The sequence below is a fragment of the Colossoma macropomum genome, unplaced genomic scaffold (assembly GCF_904425465.1).
Source record: "Colossoma macropomum unplaced genomic scaffold, Colossoma_macropomum, whole genome shotgun sequence".
Taxonomy (NCBI): Eukaryota; Metazoa; Chordata; class Actinopteri; order Characiformes; family Serrasalmidae; genus Colossoma; species Colossoma macropomum.
In genome coordinates, this window is record NW_023494799.1 from 17,717,744 (window position 1) to 17,738,490 (window position 20,747).

General features: G+C 40.2%; 1 protein-coding gene across 1 annotated transcript in view; it reads right to left on the minus strand.

Moving 5' to 3' along the window:
- The window catches only part of ptk7a (protein tyrosine kinase 7a), a 31,375-nt gene that overhangs the window by 5,852 nt on the left and 4,776 nt on the right, over window positions 1-20,747 (minus strand). The window contains exons 2-9 of the mRNA XM_036586162.1: window positions 7,500-7,796; window positions 5,930-6,032; window positions 5,596-5,780; window positions 5,331-5,478; window positions 5,103-5,233; window positions 2,031-2,297; window positions 1,747-1,883; window positions 103-238 (exon numbers count right to left, since the gene is read on the minus strand). Of these exons, the coding sequence (XP_036442055.1) occupies window positions 103-238; window positions 1,747-1,883; window positions 2,031-2,297; window positions 5,103-5,233; window positions 5,331-5,478; window positions 5,596-5,780; window positions 5,930-6,032; window positions 7,500-7,796 (1,404 nt within the window). The remainder of the gene's footprint in view (window positions 1-102; window positions 239-1,746; window positions 1,884-2,030; window positions 2,298-5,102; window positions 5,234-5,330; window positions 5,479-5,595; window positions 5,781-5,929; window positions 6,033-7,499; window positions 7,797-20,747) is intronic.

A 20,747-nucleotide genomic window follows, 5' to 3' on the forward strand; every position in this document is an offset into this window, starting at 1 on the left:
GGGTTTACCAGGTTCTTAGAAGTCACATTTTCATACACACTGACTGCAACAAAAATCTATTCTTATTATACATGCATGTATACATACACACAAAATTCTTACCCAAGATGATGACTTTTGCATGGGCATTTATACTTCCTGCTTCATTTTTACTCTCACAGTGGTACTTGTGCCCATCATACACTTCCACATTGTTGATGCGCAGGGTTCCATTGGGAAACTGCTTAAAACGCACATCCTATTAAACAGACAGACAGTATAGGAGTCAGTCTGTGCTTCTGTAACTAAAGGAGCCACATTATTCCACATATTCTACCATTTATAGGTCCTCTATTTCTTTGCCTGCAGTCCTCTCTTCCCAGATTTTTTTCGATCCCCAGAGCCGACAGGACATGACTGAAGTGCCTTTGAGCAAGGCACCTAACCCCCAACTGCTCCCTGGGTGCCATAGATAGGGCTGCCCACCACTCCGGCCAAGTGTGCTCACTGCCCCTAGTGTGTGTGTGTGTGCGTTCACTAGTGTGCATGTATATGGGTGCTTCACTGCATGGATGGGTTAAATGCAGAGGTCTAATTCCTCAGTGTGTAAGCACAATTGGTTAATGGTTCTAAAATCTAAAAGACACAAGCTCTGAAATGATCAGATCTGACTCAGATTTGTCCCTTTTCATCCTTGTAATGTATAATGTAAATGTAGCCATTAATGATCTACTATATGGAGGTATTTCCTCAAATGTTTCTCCCAGCAGTATCACTAGTGGCATGAAAGGTGATGGCATTTACTACTTAAAAATAAAGATAAAAATAATCATTCACACATGATGCAATATCTATAATATAATGAAGCAATATATATGCAGAAAATTGTAAATTTCCAAATCGTGCGGGGACATGTGAAACCAGGGTCCATCATCAGGGGACAGACATTTTTGTCTTGTCTTGATTTAGTGGCACAAAGTATTTAGCATTATGCTGTTAGTCACTGGCAAAGCCAAAGGAGAATGCTGTGGGTAAAATAAACAGAAAACAGCGGACAACCGAAAATATGGATGTGCCCTCAACATTCACATTGACTGTATTAAATATGACCTTCATATATATATAAAAAAAAGAATAAAAATGTAATTTATTTGAAATGGATCAGAGCAGTATTCCGTACTTTAAATTCTCCACAGCTCAGTAGGAATAAGAGCCAAGGCTGGCTTTACATAGCGAAACTTTCCTGCTTGAAACTTACATGAAACTAAACTGCGCTTGAGCTGCATAACATAAAGCATCTTTGCAACTCATTTGAAATTTAGCCACAACAGTTCCAAGTGTCTCAATTTCATGAAACAAGCACCATGAAACAGCCAATCAAAATGTGGACAATGCGTCAACTGATCATATCAAACACTATACTTCCAAACCTTTGATTCCACTGGATCAAGAGACAAGAAAATGAAACAGAAGATTGTGGGCAGTTAAAGTGGACATATAAAAAGATGATAAAAATATGCCGTAAATAAGCAATCACACCTTGCAGGTGACATTATAGCAAGAACAATATGGTGTACCAAAAAATAGGAGCTGCTAATTTAACTATATAGTTGAGTAACTGAATGTTTAACTTGTGATTGTTTTTGAATTTCTTAGTGTAACTGTCAAGAAACTTGTTGCATGAAAGTTGCACTGTGTAAAGCCAGCCTTATTCTCAGGGCAGAGTAAGGACAGTGCTACTCTTTGTGACATCATCCTCTCACTCACCTCACCACTGATTGGCTGACTGGCACGATACCATGTGACCTCAGGGTCAGGTGTGGCACGGGTGTGACAGTGTAAATATCCAGCATGCCCCTCTTCGAGTTGGCTGTCCTTTGGCATTTCAATCCATTCAGGTGCAGCTAGGAATGAAGGCCAGCAATATTAGCAAGAACACAGCTTGAACACCAAATTGTTACAAGTGGCAAAACAAAACAACTCTACACAACCGAACAGTTACGCATGTGTTATCTGTATGATTAGCAGAACACAGATACATCTCAACTCACTGGCAACAGTGACAGTCAGTTCCTGCTTCCTCTGGCCAGCCTTGTTCTGAGCAAAGCAGACATAGGTGCCCGAGTCCTCTCCGCGGGTGGGGCTGAAGACCAGGTCCAGCCCATCCTGGTACACCCGGCCCTCAGCAGGAACCCGCTGACCTTCCCGCTCCCACCACACCTCTGGCTCTGGGTGCCCACGGGGCGGTCTGCATGACACCCGCTCCAGAGAGTCCGCCGTGAAAACTCGAGACTGATGCATCAGCATGTCATCAATTTCTGATTGTGAAAGGAAAAGTGTAAATGTGAGCGAGAGAGACAGAGAGCGCAAAAGAGGTATAGCATTCAAGGTAACAAGGTTAAGGAAAGAGAATGAAAAAAGTAACAAGAAAGATGAGAAGAGCAGGAAAAAGAAAGTGGAAAAGAAAAAACAACGACAAAGCTGAACAAACACTGATAACTAGGGAGCAGCTAAAAAAAAGCCAAAAAATTTCAGGTTAGCTTAAAATAACGTGCGTGACCTCATGAAAGTGGAGGTCTGTACTCACCAGCCACTTTATCTGCAACACCTGCTCAGTCGTGTATTTCAGAAACTGCTGATCTATTGGTATTGTCACTCACTCTAGAGTTTACACAATAATCGCCGCTTGGGAAAAGAACTGAGAGTGAGTTAGAGAGGACTAATTCACCATTGTGGGGGCAGTCGTGGGCTGGAGGTTAGGGAATCAGCCTTGTGACCGGAAGGTTGCCGTTCGATCCCCTGAGCTGACAGTATGTGACTGAGGTGCCCTTGAGCAAGACACCTAACCCTCAACTGCTCCCCGGGTGCCGTGGATAGGGCTGCCCACCGCTCCGGGCAAGTGTGCTCACTGCCCCCTAGTGTGTGTGTTCACCAGTGGGTATGTGGTGTTTCACTGCAGAATGCGGAGATGAAAACTCGCCATTGTGGGACTAATAAGGGTCACTTAATCTTAATGAATTAATCTTAATCTTAAAAAACAAGGGTTTCCATTTTCCTTCATTACAGGGGTATTTCATGTATTTAACTAACAACTAGGACACTTATGCTGTACAGAAAATACTGCAAATTTTACTCAGTAAATCACACTAGACAGTGGGGAATTTACTGTATAGTCACATTTTAAAGGAACCGTTATAACTCAATGTTTTAACAGAGAAAGTGAATAAAGCATTATCATATTATTTATTACCATTTTCTGATCCTGTTTACTGGCTGTATACAGGGATAAGAAGGACCTTGTCCCTACACCTAAAGCTAGCTGCTCTGGGGTAAAATCCATTCACTTTAGATTGGTTGTTTTACTGCAGCGAGTCACACTGAAGCAAGCTGACGTTCCTCAGCAGGACAATATTTTTTTTTTCGGTTTGATCCTCTCAAACTAAACTTAAAGTAAAATAAGACCGTATCGGGTTTCACCCCGTCAGCCAAGAAAAGGAATCTAAGGCTACAGTGGGCAAAGGCTCATCGAAACTGGACAGTTAAATGTTTGAAAAAGGCCACCAAGTCTGATGAATCTTGATTTCTGTTGTAACATGCAGAGAGTAGGGTTAGAATTTGGTGTGTCAATTTGCCTTGTGTCAGCAGTTCAAGCTGGTGGTGGTGGTGCAGTAATGGTGTGGGAAATGTTTTCTTGGCACTTGTTTGGCCCCACTAATACCAGCTGAGCATCAACTGAATGCCACAGCCTACAATGAGTAATGCTGCTGACCACGGCCATACTGTTATGGCTACAATTTACCCATCCACTAACGGCTACTTCCAACCTGGCATGAACAATGAGTGTACTGTGTGTACTGCATCACCAGATTTTTATCCAACAGAGAACCCTTGGAAATCAGAGATTTGCAGCATGAATGTGCAGCTGATAAATGTGCAGCCAGTAATGCAATCATGTCGACACTGAACAGCATCTCTGAGGAATATTTTCAGCACCTTGCTGAATCCATGCAATGAAGAATTCAGACAACCGTTTGGATAGCAAAGGTGGATCCTGCCCAGTATTAAAATGGGTGTTTCTAATAAAGTGGCCGGGGAGTGTATAAACTAGTGTAGATAAAAAAATACATCTACAGTTCAAAGAAACCGTAGGATCTGCATACCCAACACTCTTTTTCTTTCTAGATCAATGGTGTGAGCATGTGTTTGTGTGCATACACACACACACACACACACACACACACACACACACACACACACCCACACACACACACCCACACACACTTAGGGCTGGGCGATAACGCTAAGTATCGCGATATAACTTTTCCTCGATAGAGCGATAAGACAGGTTCGATAAATGTTCGATATAATACACCATTCTCACACTTCCACGTTTTAGCGAAAGCCCTGGTGGCGCTTTCTACTGCAAGGAAAGCGACACGACTCTGCTGTCGCCAGGAGAGGGCGCACTTCCGAATTTTTCGACTTGATTAGAGAGGGAGGGGGCCACGAGTAAAAAAACAGCGCCAAACCGTCATATTTTAGTATTAGTGCATTCTCGAACAACTAAAGTGAAAGAAAGAAGTGCGTTCCTGTTCGAAAGTAAACTGAGGAAGCTGTGAGGCATTGGAGAGCGGGAGAGCGCTATCTTTCCAGACTAGCTGTTTTTAGCTGCTGGCTAACTTGAAGCAGCGCTCCAGCAAAACACGGTGAATTGATGATACGGTAGATCAAACAAGACACAAAATCACCGCTTTCAGTTTAAACATACCTAAAAGGAGGACTCTGTTGGACTGGTGTGAGAGATTCACACTGCAGATAATGCTTTTACACAGCGAGCGTCAGATATACTGCGGTTCACCCCATAAACTACTACGGTAGCATTGTTTAGCGTGATAACGTTTTTGGCCATATCGCCCAGCTCTACACACACACACACACAATATATATATATACACACACACACATATATATATATATATATACATACATACACACACACACACACACACACACACACACACACACATATACATACATACACACACACACACATATACATACATACATACACACACACACGCACACACACACAATTAATTAATTAATTAAATAATAAATCTTACCAGCTAGTCTTAGAAAAGCCTCCAGTGAAACTGGAGGGCCGTGGGGCCCCTGAGCCACACACCTGTAGCGGCCAGTGTTGCGTTGTTTGACCTGGCTGATGAAGAGTGAGCCATTGTTCAGCAGGAAAACACTGTGAAAACAGCAGGTATTAGCAGGCCAAAAAAGGCAGATCAGAAAAGATTCCACCTTTCTCTCTCCCCACCCCCCACACACACACACATACATACCGGCTCTTGTTGGAGATCAGTTCGTTCTCGTGGTACCACTCTACAGTCGGCTGTGGCTCAGCTGTAAACTGGCAGTGAAAATGAGCCTCCTCATTCCTCAGCACTACCAGGTCCTCTGGCTTCACCACAGGCTGAGGGTAACTCTTATCTATGGTAAGAAACAGTGAACATTAAAATATAATAAAAGTTGTGCCTTACTTGTGAAAAAAAGCAGATCTATCACACTATTAACACTCATGCTAAATATTAGCACACACATATATACCTATGATGGTAAGGGTGAAGTTGGTGCTGCTGCACATTTGGCCAGCAGCGTTTTTGGCGCAGCAATAGTAGAATCCATTGTCGTCAGGGCTGGCGCTAGGGAACATGAGCGTTCGCTCCTTGTTGTTGATCTTGCGGTTCTTCTCTGCCAGCAACACTCCGTCTCTGTACCAGCGAATGGTTGGCCTGCAAGTTTCATCAAGAGATCAACAACAGATCAAAACTTTTATTTTTTCCATATTGCATGCAATACAAGTTCTTCTCAAGTCCAAGATCTCAAGCAATAAGGTGTAGAAAATTAAAATTAAAAAGTATGTAAAAATTAAATGTCTCACCGTGGGTGTCCATCAATATTACAGCGCAACGTCACAGACGAGGAGCTTTCAATCTCAGCTTCTGAGGCTGGGCTCTGAAGAGTCACCTCACCACTTTCTAACCCTATAGAGAGAGATTGAGATAGAGAGAGTGAGCAAGAGAGAGAGAGAGAGAGAGAGATAAAATCCCCATGGTTAGTTTATCTGCATATGGCTGATACTGTTGAAACTGCAGTCCCTCATTATCATACTCAAATGCCCCAAGTGACACCATATAGTCATGCCTTGCACTCACAATAAAAACAGGCCCCTCTTTTCAACTGACCTTACGTGTTATCTGACACAAGCTGCCGGACGTTGCATTTAAAGCAATTAATCTTGGCAAGTGACATAAAAGGGAGCTTTGTCTGGCCCCTCGCACTGGCCCAAAATAACTTTCTCTCATGCAGGCGTTGTTTAGTTTTCTGTAGTGGCAAAGCAGCAAAGGGGTAGGACCAAAAGTCAGCATCTGTGGCTTTATAAGCAAGAGTGGAGTTTAACCTCTTATTCACCTGGGTATATTTTGATCAAGGTCTTTTTATTAAAGATTTCACAAAATACAATAGACCAACAGTCCCATACCCCCAAACCCACCCAACCCACCCACCCTCCAGACCTACATCAATAAAAGAAACTGTATAGATTCTCTACAGCTTTTGTCAAAAACTGAAATATTGTAGCTTAAAATAAATACATTTTATGGAGCTACATTTTCATCTTCCATTTTATCCACATATGTCAAGAAGGGCTGCCAAATCCTATAAAATCTCTGTACAGACCCTTGAAGAGAGTATCTCATCTTCTCCAACTTGAGGTATTGCATAACCTCTCACCCGGGTATATTTTGGTTTGTCCATCTGAATTTACATGACCAAATCGTAAGGCAAATTATTCAGTAACTGCATGAAATAAATGTAAATTTTATTTTATTTATTTATTTTTTTTATTTGTATAAGCTCCCCTCAAATGAACAGAAAATGAGTTTTATGATCATACACATATTGCTATATGCTTACAATTTACTGCTGACAGCCAAAAATCTTAGACACTCTTTGTATTATTTTATAAAAACTATTTTTACACAGTATTTTATTGTATTCTGTTTATAGTTTATAGCCCAGAAGGAAAAATGGGTCAACTTTCAGTGGACAAAAAAAAATTGCGAGTTCAGCTCAGGGTGAGTTCAGGGTTTAAAATTACATTACCCATCATTTGACTGGAAAGAAGACAGTTACAGCTCTCATATGACACCCACCTTTTGAATGTAGCTTATGAAATATGAAAGTAATGAAGAATATTACAAAGTGCTGCGATGGACTGGTGACCTGTCCAGGGTGCATCCTGCCTTTCGCCCAATGACGGCTGGGATAGGCTCCAGCACCCCACCGCAACCCAGAAGGATAAGAGGTTTAGATGATGTATGTATTACGAAGTGTGTTTTGGAACCACCAATGGTCTCAAGGAGTTGAAAAGGTTAATGTGGCAGCAGACTAATGCCATAAAAGGTTGAGAGTGGGGGTTTACTTTTGGGAAAAATAAGTATTCAGCTCACATTTGATGTTGAAATAAGCCTCGCTTGTGCGTTCCTCTTCTCCTGTGATGTTTTTTGTGGCCACACACTGGAAGTTGCCAGCGTCCAGAGTTCTATCGATGGCGTTGAATTTCAGGTTGCCTCCCTCTTGGAAGCGACGCTCTGAATTGGAGACAGTGTGCCCATTAAGCAGCCATCTGTAGGCCACACCCTCAGGATCGCTCACCTCACATCGCAACATTGCACTGCGTCCATGCAACGCATCCTGTGATTTAGGCTCTTTTGTGAAATGGAAGGATGCAGACAGCACACAGAGCACTAAAAAGAGAAAAAGAGAATTTTAATTAAGGCAGAGCAAAAAATTGACAAAGTATCGTTACATGTATCGTTGGAGGAGAAGAAAAAAACTTGAACAAGATTTTAGTCATTTTGGACCATTCCTATTGGTCTGCTTTGTATGAAATATTCACTAAACATAAAGGGCTACTGACGTTTTCAAATGGTTAGAGCTGCGAGGTTTTGATAAGCCGGTGAGAAAAATTTGTTACAATGCCAGCACCTTTACCTCTTTCACCACAGTATCACCACATAACTTACGATCTTGATTAGGGAGGTTAAACCCGCCTAAAGCAAAAGGCAAAAGGCAAAGGCAGCACTAATGAGAAGCAGAACCCACCCCGCCTCCATGCTCGCAGTCTCAGTCTGTTCTTTGTTTGAAGGCACCTGGGAGAGGAAGGCCAGATGCCCAGGTCGACTGCAGAGAGAGGCCAGGTCTGGATGGCTCAAGGTACAAGTTGCTCTTTTATACAGAGGCATAGGGCAAGCTCTCCTATCCTCATACCCTGACCTTAGCAATTACTGGATGGTCTCAGGTCAGCAGGGTTTTTCATTAACAAAACCAGACGACAGGCAGGTTGGCCCAACGTCAGCATATTGCAGCTGACCTGACTGACCTCTCTGCTGACCTTTGCTCACTAATTCTCTATTATGTAGTTTAATATAGATTCATGGCAAGTGAAATACACTGTGAGGTACAGTGGCTCCAAAATGTATCTGGACACTTTAACATTGGTAAACTTTTATGAAATTCTTTAAGTTTTGATTTTAAACAAATATTAAACAAAATTATATCTGTCTCAGGAAAAATAACTTTTAGCACAACATCAAAATGATGGTAGAAACTTTATGTGGATAAAGAGAAAGATGAAGAATTCCAACCAGACTGCACTAAGGGTACTGTAAAGCACAAGTTGGAAAAGTAAAAGTCTGAGGCCGTATTTTTTTTCTTACCACAGTTGATGTGATCACGAACCCAGAAGTGTACAAAGGCATTTTCAATGCAAACCTGCACAAGACTGCAATGAAACTGCTCAAATGATAACCTGAGACACACCAGACACCTCCTGAAGGAATACTTTGCCAAAAAGAAAATTAGTCTTGAAAAGGTCTGTTTAAAATATGTCACAATTTAAGATAGCTTTTAAGTATGGTACAAATGTCTGAATACTTTTTGTGGCCACTGTTTGTCCAAAGAGTGTCTTGTATTTGTATTATGTGTAGGTTTGACAAATCTTACCAGCTGAATGTTTTTACCACATATTGTGAATCTAAATTTTATTTAAATTTTAAATTGTATTTTAAGTTTAAATAGTTACCTGTCTTTGGAGCTCCTACTTTATTTCTGAGACAACAGACTACTATTCAGACAAGTCAAGCATTTGTTTTCAATGTATGCTTGTGAATTAGCATTTCAACACCACATGCATTCATTTCTTAAAAAAAAGAAAGAAAACGAAAAAAAAAAAAAGGTGGCTATTCTAAGCAGACGAGTAGACGAACTGTGCTGCTCTGGTAAATGACAGGCATCTTAGACTCTAATCTTTGGCTTCTCTACATGCTTTTTTCCCCTGCAGAGCGAAGCTTCCATTCATCCAGACGCTGCTCATTGACACAGAAAGACACCAGTCAGTCCCGCTCCAGCAAGCACAGCGCATGCTGGGAGAGGACCAGTCTGTGCAGGGAATGGGAAATGAAGCTGCAGGGGCCCTGCAGAGCAGGGCAAAATGCATTCAATAAGCACGCAGATGGAAATGACCATGCATCCTACATCAGTCTGATCCACATTAGGAGGGTAGACTGAAGGAGAGGTCACTGATGCCATAAGGGAGGCTGAGGAATGTAAAGCCTAATTTATGCTAAGGAAATCAGCCATGTCACCTGACCAAAAATCTGAGTTTTAATGAAAATGAAACACTTTTGAAGCCATCATGCCATCATACAGCCATTGGCTGGCTGAGAAGAAAACAGTTGATGGCAACTGGGTTTATTCAAATTGAGATAGGGAAGTGCCTGTCTGTTTTACATCCTACCATATAACATTCTCTTGTTCCAACATATGTATTATTTTATTATTGTATCATTTACACTATTGTTTTTCATTAAACAAACTAGCTGGCTCACTGTTGAAGACAGTGTGAGCTATCACCAAACAACAGATATACAAAATATTATAGGCTGGTGGTGCGCAGAGACAATCATAAATCAGATGATGTTTTAAAGCAGACAAATGTTACTACACTTCGAAGATTAAACAAAACTATTCTTCTTTTAAAGGGTATAACATGATAAATCATGCTTAATATGACCAGGGACACTAACCAACAAGGTGAAAAATTCAGGTAATATGCTCTGTGTGTGGAAAATGGATTTAGAATAAATTTTGAATAATTTACTATGTACGGAAGACAATAGAATGTTCAGAACAGCTTCACTTACAACAGCTAAAACTGAAATGTTATTTTAGAGGTGGGCAATATGACATTTAATCATGGTGATAAACTGTTTTATTGTCGTGGATGTCCTTAGTACTTAAAAGACACTGACCAACTGCATGTTTTGTTACAAAGAGTAAATTAGTCCTGACAGGATTTAGGTCTGTGCAGTATGTGAAACTGAATATGTGAAACTGGATAAAAAACATTGTACTCTGTTTAACATTTTTGACAGTATTTTTTAAAATGCGGCATTTGTGGTTCTTTTGTCTGTTCCATCTTATTAGAAAAACTGAATATTTTCCTGCATATCATGCAGTATTGTGATAACCCCCTCCACCCCTACTTTAATTGAGACTGTGTATCTTCAGGGTTGGTTCGGTTGATGATGCTCATGGGTGGGATATTCTTTGCTTGTTAGCATGGACAGAAGGAAGGCCTGGACAAGCCTGAAGAATCTGTGGCTCTCAGCAGGGCTGCACCTGGCTGGCCTGAGACAGGCCTTTTTAATTCAGCCTGACACAATGTCAACACCACGTTGGCCGGCCCTGCATTCCGGCACAGTGGACGGAATGTGGCCAGTGAGAGAGAGGAGAGACACATTCGATGGCTTTGAATGTCCATTTCTGTCTGGTGTTGCACTCTTCTGGGTCTTTCAGCACTTACACCTGGGTTGGTGTGTACATGCTACAAGTATTGTCAAATGATCCATGATTTTCTCATACATCTGCATTTTTGTTTCCATAACAACACATCACAACTCTTTTAATCGAATATGTCCGGTTTTGGTTTACAGTACATCGCTACAAGTCTAAATAAGACTGAAATGCTTTCAGGCTAAAATGCTTACTTTTTTCAGAAAAAAAATGTGGAGGATGTTTTGAAAGCATGTTCTAATTATGTTTGATCTAAACCATTCAAATTATCAAAGAGACAACTTGCTCAGAACATCTGTCTCTCAGATCTACCAACAATCTTCCATTCAGCCATAAGAAGACTCCATTACAAGACTACACCCTTTACTCTGATTTACTAATCTACTAATGATTTCACTAACACTGGGCCCTTGTTAAGGGTCTCTGTGATATGGGCTTTGCAAAGAAGGACAAACCCTATGAGAATCCTCCACATTTAACCATCTCATGACACTGAACTTTCTTTCTGTCTATAACTCAGGTAGGCCTACTTCCTTTCATTGTTTAGTTAAGGGAAAGAGACCTCCCTGAAATGTTAGACAGGCCCTTACCTAGAGTGAATTCAAACCTTTTCATGTGCAAGGCCTTGTGAGGAATGTGTACTGTTTGGAAGCATGCGTTAGTTTGGTGTATGTACTACTTTGCCTATCCAGCAAAAATAAAAAGAGCTCCACTCTCATAAATTTAGGCCACAGTAACCTGATTGAAGAATGAGAGCTGTATATTTGATTAATGGCACAAACTGATACAGTTAAGAAACTCAAAAGCACAGAGCAACACCATAGCAATTTCTACCACCTTCACAAAGATGATGTCAAACATAATTAAGACACCACCTCTTCAAATAAACCCCCCAAGCACAAAGAGGAGACATGGGAAATCCAACCACAAAACTGGCTTCACAAATAAACCAGTTCTGTTTTTTTTCTTGAAGACAGGGGCAAGTTTTGGGCAAGCACTGCAGCGTCTTCCTTCCTAGTCTGCCTCAGGAAAACCTCCATCTGGTGATCTGCACTAGTAAAAGGTCCATGTCTGCTTGCTTTCAGCGGACTATGTGGCAGTGTTAATTTACCACACAGCATAATACGCAAGGTAACAGCCACCACTTCTGTTACACAGTCTTTCAAACCAATCAGAATCATTTGTTGATAATTATTGCATTTTAGCATCTTCCAAAAACGGCAGGATACAACCCATGTGTCATTTACATACAGCCCAGACAGGATTCAAATTCAGTGCCTTCACATCAGAAGGGCAACATTTCCATGGTGAGCCACAAGTGGATCGTGACAACAAAGCTCTTTTTGAGACAATTTATTGCTAGGGGTCAATAAGGAAGCATCATTTTAGCTACTAGTTTAAAATTTTCATTGGAAACTACTACAGAGAATTAATCGGGCAGTGTTTTTAAACCTTAATTCTTTATACATATTTCAAGTTTAGTCGCAGTTGGTATCTTACTTTTGCAGTGGCTCAGCTCAGACAGGAAACCCAGACAAACCCAGCACCTTCACAACAGAAGGGAGATGTTCTCATGGTGAGCCACAAGTGGCCGTGCACTTTTTGAGGGCTTAGGAACAAGGTACAAAAAGAATTTTCATTGTAACCCTCGTGGTTCTGGAAATACTGGCCAAAACATAAAAAAATGGCTCTATAGCGCCACCACCAGGCCAAATGGGGTCATGTCATTTGTCTGAGTAGTGGGGACGTTTTTAGGCAGAAGTTTGGTCTTTGTGTGGCTTACAGTGTCTTCTTCCCATTCCATTTTAGAAGAGACAACGAGTAAGAAAAAAATCTAGCAATTTCAAGATGACTAACATCAATTACAATAGTATGATAATTGGTCAGAGACACAAATCAAGCTTTCACATGAAAAGAACAGAAAGGTAACCTATATGAAGGGACTCAAGCAACCAATATCTATTTAATTAAACTGCTACAGCAAACTATGATTTTTTTCCATCCAGCTCTAAAACTGCTGCTTTTTGCAATACTATCATATTTCTAACAACTGCAAGAAGAAGGTTTTAATTTTTGAGTCTCCTGTCTCTGCTTTAACCTAGTGAAGGTTGCTCTCCAAACCCCTTTCTGGATTCCTGTGGAGGGGTACTGAACACTTAGGACAAAGACGGCATTCACACAGATTCTGAGGAGGAAGCAAAGGGAGGGGATTTTATTGGTTAAAATTTATTAGCCACATAGGTAGCTATGAGTTCTGCATGACCGTTGTCACAAAACTATCTGCAAAAAGGATAATATTTTAATAGTACTAAATATAGGATATTTACCTTTACCAGCACATAGATTATCCAGAGGAGCTCCATGGGTGAAGGCTAAACTCCACCCAGAGAGCAGCATTATGTTCTGCAACTGTACAACTCCCTACCAAAAAAAGAGAAACCTTCTATATGCATCATTCAGGGAGGTGAAACATCTTTGGGTAGGGTCTTCTAAAGCGTGTCTATCATTCAGTAGTGCCTCAAATCTAGGGGCTTCCATCAGAGTGTGTTAAAGACCACAAGGCTTAATTGTTAAGGGAAAGCAAAGGGTAGACTCAATATTTAACGATAAACATTCCCCCATCATTACACATTACACAGGGAGCATATTCCCTTTATGAGCAGACCAATAGTATATTTGACAATTAGGTATACTGGCTACACCTCTCTCTCATTAAATTTGCAAATTTGATTCAAGGGCTCTTGTGATTCCAAACAAACCTGGAAAATAACTTCACCTTCAAGACATTTATCCTGCCCTAAAACTGAAATGGGAGGAGAACACCGATCGTCATGCTCTGTCTTAACTGTGCTTATAAGAGATGTATAATTTTTGCAATAAAGATCTTTTAGTGTTAGACCCACAAACATGCCAAGATATTTATAACCATATGGCACAAATAGAAAAGGGCAAACAGAATGAAACGAGTCAACCGGATTTATGTTTAGTGGCATTGCTGATGATTTGGACATGTTTATCTTATATCCAGAGAGTCGGATGTATTGGGCAAGGCTTTCTAATTATTAACTTTTGGGGAATTAAAAAAAACAAACAAATAAATAAACAGTACCACAAAGGAAAAAATACCCCCAAATCTGTATCAAACAGCGACACGTGACAGAATCTAACTTGTTCTGTGGTGTGTTGAGCACAAAATCATTGTTTATTGGGCCTAGTTTTTCCATCTGAGAGACAACAATATTAATGTATATTAATGTAGAATGTATTTTTCCATATTCAACAGTGATAACTGTAGATAACTGTTAAATACATTTTCTAACGCTCAATTATAAGTAGGGATGCCTCGATATCGTTTTTTTCAGACTGAGTATGAGAACTTATTTTTTAGTACTCGCCGATACAGAGTCGGACACTATACTGAGTAACCTTCTTAGAATTAAACAGCTGTTAGTGCAAATGTGTGAAACCTTAACAGTGAAATCGTAAAATGTAGCCGATTTTAAATGAAGTGTATTAGCTAGCTATGCTATATTATTTCATGCTACTTTGGACTGAGTATCGCTGCAGTGGAGAACAGTGAATTTTGTTCCACGTCAGAAAAGTTCTGTACAGCTGTAGCTTTGCACCTCAGCAGTCTTTCAGTATCAGTCTCTGTAACTCTGTGAAAGCAAGAATTACATTCAAGGCTAACGCATCCAAGAAGCTCACGTGTGGAGTCCTCTCTGAGTCTTTGCTTGTAGAGCTGTAGCTGTATGTCTTCTAAAGTCAGACACACTGTGAAATTTTTAGAAATCTTGTTCTTTGGTCACTCACAAAGTCTATGATTTATATACTCGCACTGTACTTGAAAACTTTGTCCATGCTACATGAAATGCAGCCTCTAAAGACAGCTCTGTCCATGGAAAAGTTCAAATAAAGTCATTTCTTTCCAAATAACATGCTCCATGCCAAGAACTGAGCAAACAAGCTGAGAAACTTAGCAGTGCTGCTAACACTGAACACTGAAGCTAAAAGCGGGCGGTGATGTTTACGGCAGGACAACACAGTCTCTCTAAAGCCTATTTTACAAAAAGGTAACCGTATTTAACGTTTATACCTGACTGAACAGAATAGTCAGAAGCAAAAGAGCAATTCCAGAAGCAAAAAAATATACCAGCAAACAGAAACAAATTAAAGCAAAAACTGGCAAAATGAGCAATATATTTATATTAGAATGAGCGAAAATAAGTAGTAATCTTGAAAAGTGAAGTTTGATTTTACTCTCATTATTTGTATTTGCAATTTATTTTGGACATTTTGATACTTAATACTTTGCTTGTGGATTTTATTTTATCTGAAACTTTTGACACAAAATGAACTCTATATGCCAAAGCACCCCCTGACAAACACTCAGCAGCCTTGTTAGGCTTCTAGTCCACAAATCTTTGCCACTTTTCAGAAGATATGTGTACTCACAAGTTACCTACGTACACATACGCATTCACTGAGAACACAAAGTAGACTGCTGATACAGGATCAGTCCTGATCCTGAAGGCTGGGGAAGATTAGTAAGTGAGGGAAGTGTGGATCTACTGATTTATGTGTGCAGAAGATCCAGTGAACCTGATACTCCAACTCTTTAGTATTAAAAAGACAAGCTGCTGGCCATGTTTAGGGGGGCTATAGAGGAACGCTTAGAAGTATGGGTTTATATTGTTTACTACTGTAATTTCATACAGGCTCCATTCCCTTGCTAGCTACAGAGAGGAAGGCAGTATATAGGGCTGGCTGCTTGGGATCAGGGATGCATGAAGGGTCTCATATCTGGGTAATCTGACCACATGGGTTGACACAACAGGACACTGCAGAATAAACAAAGCAGAACAATATTGAATCTATTTGAGCTTCATTGTAGTGTGATTGGAGGATCCACTGAAAAACACTATTGATTTCTATCAAGGAAGGCAGGCTTGTATTGTAATTGCCAAAAAAGCTAACCCTTGTCATGTTTCTTGCAAAGTAAGTGAAAGAGCTTCAAAAACTCCAAAAAAAAAAAATCAGCTAAGCCACAAAAACCATTTCATTCTTGCAAGAAGATATAAATATTGTTGCTTGTCTATATGTCAGACTACTCTGCAGACCATAAGAAAAAATGTGGCTAATTAACTCAGCAGCACAAGTGTGGAAGTCACATATTTACAAACTTATCACTTTCAGCTGTTGAGTTCCTCAAGGGTAACTCAATCCTGAGACCTAGAGGCACTACCATGGCTGACAATACCACCCTAGGCAACACACTGCTCACTAAGCAGTGGAGACGTGTCTTGGGAAGGAAGTAGGCTGTTTTACCAGCTGCTCACTCAATCAAAGTAGTCATAATTGCATGGACATGGCTAAACAGGTGTCTCCCTACATGCAGCACACACACACACACACACACACACACACACACACACACACACACACACACACTAAAAGACAATAGAGGCCTGCTCATAAGCACAAGGCTCCTCTTAAGACTCCTGTCTGTTCAGTATGAAGTGAGAGCAGAAAGAGCACCATGGTCATGGGATAGCTGGAGAGGAACACTAAATCCACTCTAACTAAAGCTTGTCCAAACAGCAGTCATTCCAGGGTTGAACTGTGGGTAGTACACTACAAACTATGTAGATCTTCTATTAAGACAAATGGGATGGAAGGGAAAAAGATCATGTGGCCTGATGGGCACAGAAAGATATGTGATTAGCTCTGGTGAAAAACATCATAATACACACAAATTATGTTTTTGTGAACAGTGCCATTAATTTCACTGAGACAAAGAGAGTACTGCATAAGGTACATTTGGTTTACTACAATGCAACTACAAAAGGGTTAATAGTATTAATAGTTATAAGTAAGGTTTTATAGGGTTACACGGTGTATTGTATTTTATCATCAGGGTGATATGACCCGTGAGCTCCACAGGCATACCACAAATGTGTGTAATGAACACTCCCTGACAGGGCTCTAGATAAAAGTTGTTTTTGCAGTCTCTTATGTGGTAAAAAGAAGACAATACAGAAGAGGCATACAATACCTGATCAGGTACCTGACTTGTCCCCAGCAGTGCACAGTAACTTCCAGTTTTAAGACCTGAGCAGAGTTTTTTTTTTCTATGTTCAAGGAACATCATGGATTGTATTAAACAGAAATATATAAAAAAAAAAAAACACATTCCCATAATCACACATTTTAAGCATGAAATCCAAGTGTATCTGATTCATAGCATGCATCGCATTCACAAATTCTCAACCAACAACCTCTACTCACCTCTATACACAACCTCTACGCACAATGCACATACAATATACTGATGGGTAGCCATCAGTGGGCCAATGCTAGTAGGGTTCTGGGAACTGATGGGCTAGTTTATAGCCCTGCAACAGTCAGCAAGAGGAACAGCTTGCTTTCTGGTTGCAATTCAGGAATAGGCTGTTTGAACATGACATCACGTTACTGCGTTGTGTAGTGCAAACTGCAGATGGAGAGCAGGAAGTGATTTTCTACAATGGAATCACTATCATAATCTCTAAAAATGCCCATGGTTTGCGTCGTGTACGGTTTCTCAAGTCGATCTAATAGAGAAATCACAAGCTTTTATTAAGTACCAAACATTTTTGTTCATAAAAAGGATTTACTTGATTTGTTGCTGCAGTGATGATAAATCAAAGCTGAAATTTAAATGGCCGAAGCTTCCCATTACTAGTGACCTGTCCCAAACCACATACTAGCACACTAAATAGTGTGTAAAAATAGTGCATATAACATTAGAAGCGCACTCATTAGTGTAGTAGGTAAAGTACAGAGGTGTGTTGATGCGGCGTTAGATCAACCAGTGAGATGCGTTCAACAGCTGCTTCGCTGTGCTGCTTGTTAGCTGCTCATGACACATCTCCAAGCGAAAGTTTAAGGTATTTGTTGATTAAGGATGCATTTATTAAGGTAAGCTGATGTTGGCTTACATTTGACAACTATCATAATTCATTCTACTTTTAAAGCACCTCAGAGTAACTGCAAGACCATTTAGGGTGGAATTCAAATGAGAAGCCAGCAAACAGGAAGCTGACTTCAGCTTTAGGTATGAGTTTTAAGAGCTCTGGCAGCTTTGGTGGCCACTTTTTTTTGTAAAATCTCATGGATTGGAATGTTCTGAACTCTGAAGAAATACAGGCTTTAGGGATGCAGTCCACCAGTCTAGTTGATCTTCTCCTTGTAGTGTTTTCTGGAGACTTTTCATCTTTTCTGTGTTCATTTTGCCCCATTTTGCTTTTATCCACCTGCAGGGATGTAGCTGCAGTAACGGTGATGAGATGAGCTCTATCAGAGCACATCAGAGTTACAGCATGCCTACCAACATTGGTGACGTGGCCTTCTTAATGACGTTATCGAATACTATGAATACAGCTGAAAAAAAATCGCTCCTCTGCATAGATGAGTCCAAACGACCACACCCCCTTCTGAGTGAAAATAAACCCAGTCAGAGTGCCAGCACCAAATTGGAAATACTAGACTAGTGCCACCATGCCTAAAAGCAGCTGCATTACATTTGGCATGTCTAACGGTTAAAAAAAAGTTTACAATTTTCTTTACTTCCCCAAAGAGCAAAGGACAGCAAGAACAGAGATCTGTGGCTTCAGGCCATCCGCAGAGAGGACGAAAATGGTAAACTGTGGGACCCGTCCAGTCAACACATGTACGTCTGCAAACATTTCATCACAGGTAAGGTAGTGATGTTAAAATCAACCGTTATAATGTTAAAACTTAAAGCATTAATGCCATGATCTTAAAATGGTTATGGAATTGTAAATATGACACCCCCGGCCACTGGGTAGGGTCGTTTGTCCACTTTGATGGACACTGATCAGTTCCTATTTCTTTCATTTTTCAATTTAACCACACCAATCGATGATCGGCAATAACACAGTACTTGCCTCCATCTCATCAGTTCTGCTTTTCACTTCCTGCCCTCCATCTGGATTTCGTGCCTCAAAGAATTACCTATCACCAATCAACCTATTGATTTCACCACTGCAGTGTTTCAAAACTAACTCTCTCCCACATCTATATTTATTTGCAGAAAATTAACATAGTGATTGAATAAAGCAAATTACTTAGAAAGCGGGTTAAACAATCCAGAATGAAATTCTAATGTTAATTATTAAGTGAACAACAAAGTTATGCACTGCAAGAATCGCTGCAGTATTTCCTCCCTATTTCATGACTAAATAAAGTACAGGTACAGTAAGAGATGGTGTTTCCAGGGTTCAGAACACACCACATACTCTGCAGGAGGTCCCCACCCCTGCCTCGGCTGTGTCTCTTCACAGTGTGAAAACTGGAATGTGATGCAATTAGCTACTTCTCAACACTTGTGGTGAGATGGCGATCTCATCAACCCCTTGCCCAAAAAAACAATAAATAAACACACACAACATAAGCATGATAGTTTAAGCAGCACAAAACACATCTAAGACTCATTTACACACAAAGAAAATTATTAAGTGGAGGTTATACCAACAAACTTAGCAAGTTCCTGACCAGAATCACAAGCATGTTTGTTTTCTCTGGTTTAAGGGTCTGGCAGGCTTCTCTGTAACGTTACTACATTACTTGTCATGCTGAAACGTGTTACTGGAGAGGTGCCACAAATCTCGACTGAGAAGCTCCTCAACCTGAAGGTTAACAGCAGACACACATACAATGTTTTGGCAACTTTGTCCTGGACACAGAGAAAACTTTTTTTTTTGTTTTTTTGTTTTTTTGGAAAGTGGCTCTTGTGCCACGTGCCCCCCATGATACTGTTAGCAACCGGACGATGCTATACTGCACATTATCTCAGAAGCCTACATAACAGCATACTGTTGTGAAAATTCGCTAAACTTGCACCACACTCTGTATGTTTTAAATATAAGCCTGAAATAACTAAAAATAAGGTTTATTTATTAATCATTCCAGTCACATATACTCATTCAGATATGGGCCTGTTTCAACTGGAAAACCTATACATATTCCTCTTATTGCATAAAATCCAAGAGCATTTGCTGTTAAGTAAAAATGTTGCAGTGTTGCTAAAATTATCACCAGGGAAAAATGCTCATGTAATCTAAAGCATATGGACTTCAATCTAATTGCAGTCTTATTCGGATCTTGTAAAAAGAACCATTTGTTTTTAAAGAGTGTTCTGAATGTTAGCACTGTTCACAAACTCTCTACAAAATATCATATCCAACACAAAGTAGTTAATTTTAACATTTTGTTTACATTTTCTTTCAGACATGATCTGGAACTTTAGAATAAATCAGTAATATTCATACAGGGAGTAAAAATGTTCCAGTGATTTGCATTTTGACCAGTTTTCAAAGCAACATGAAACAACTAACTAGATTGGTTTAGAAGCCATTCAGTCCCCATATTTAAGGTGCAAGCATCAGCAAAATTATTTAATATGCCAAGGAGAACAGTCTCGGAAATAAGTCAACAGTATAAGCCAAACAGGCAAAATGCGTCAACAAAAAGAAACCGTCGTTGAAGTTCACCCACAGATATAGAGAGACACTGGAGTGGTCAAGTTCTAAACACCACAAAACTATAGCCACAAAAATGATTACACAACTGAATCAGCACCTCTGTGAAATAATGTCCTGAGCTTCTCAAAGTTTAGATTTGTTGTAGGTCTTACGCTCCTAAAAGACACATAATGCATAACCAAAAAGTATTATGGTCTGATAAGTAATTTTAAACTTTTTTTCAAAATATGTTTGAGGCAAAGGATGCCTTCAGTCCATTGTATGAACACAGCAGATAATCCACAGTGGTATGGGCAG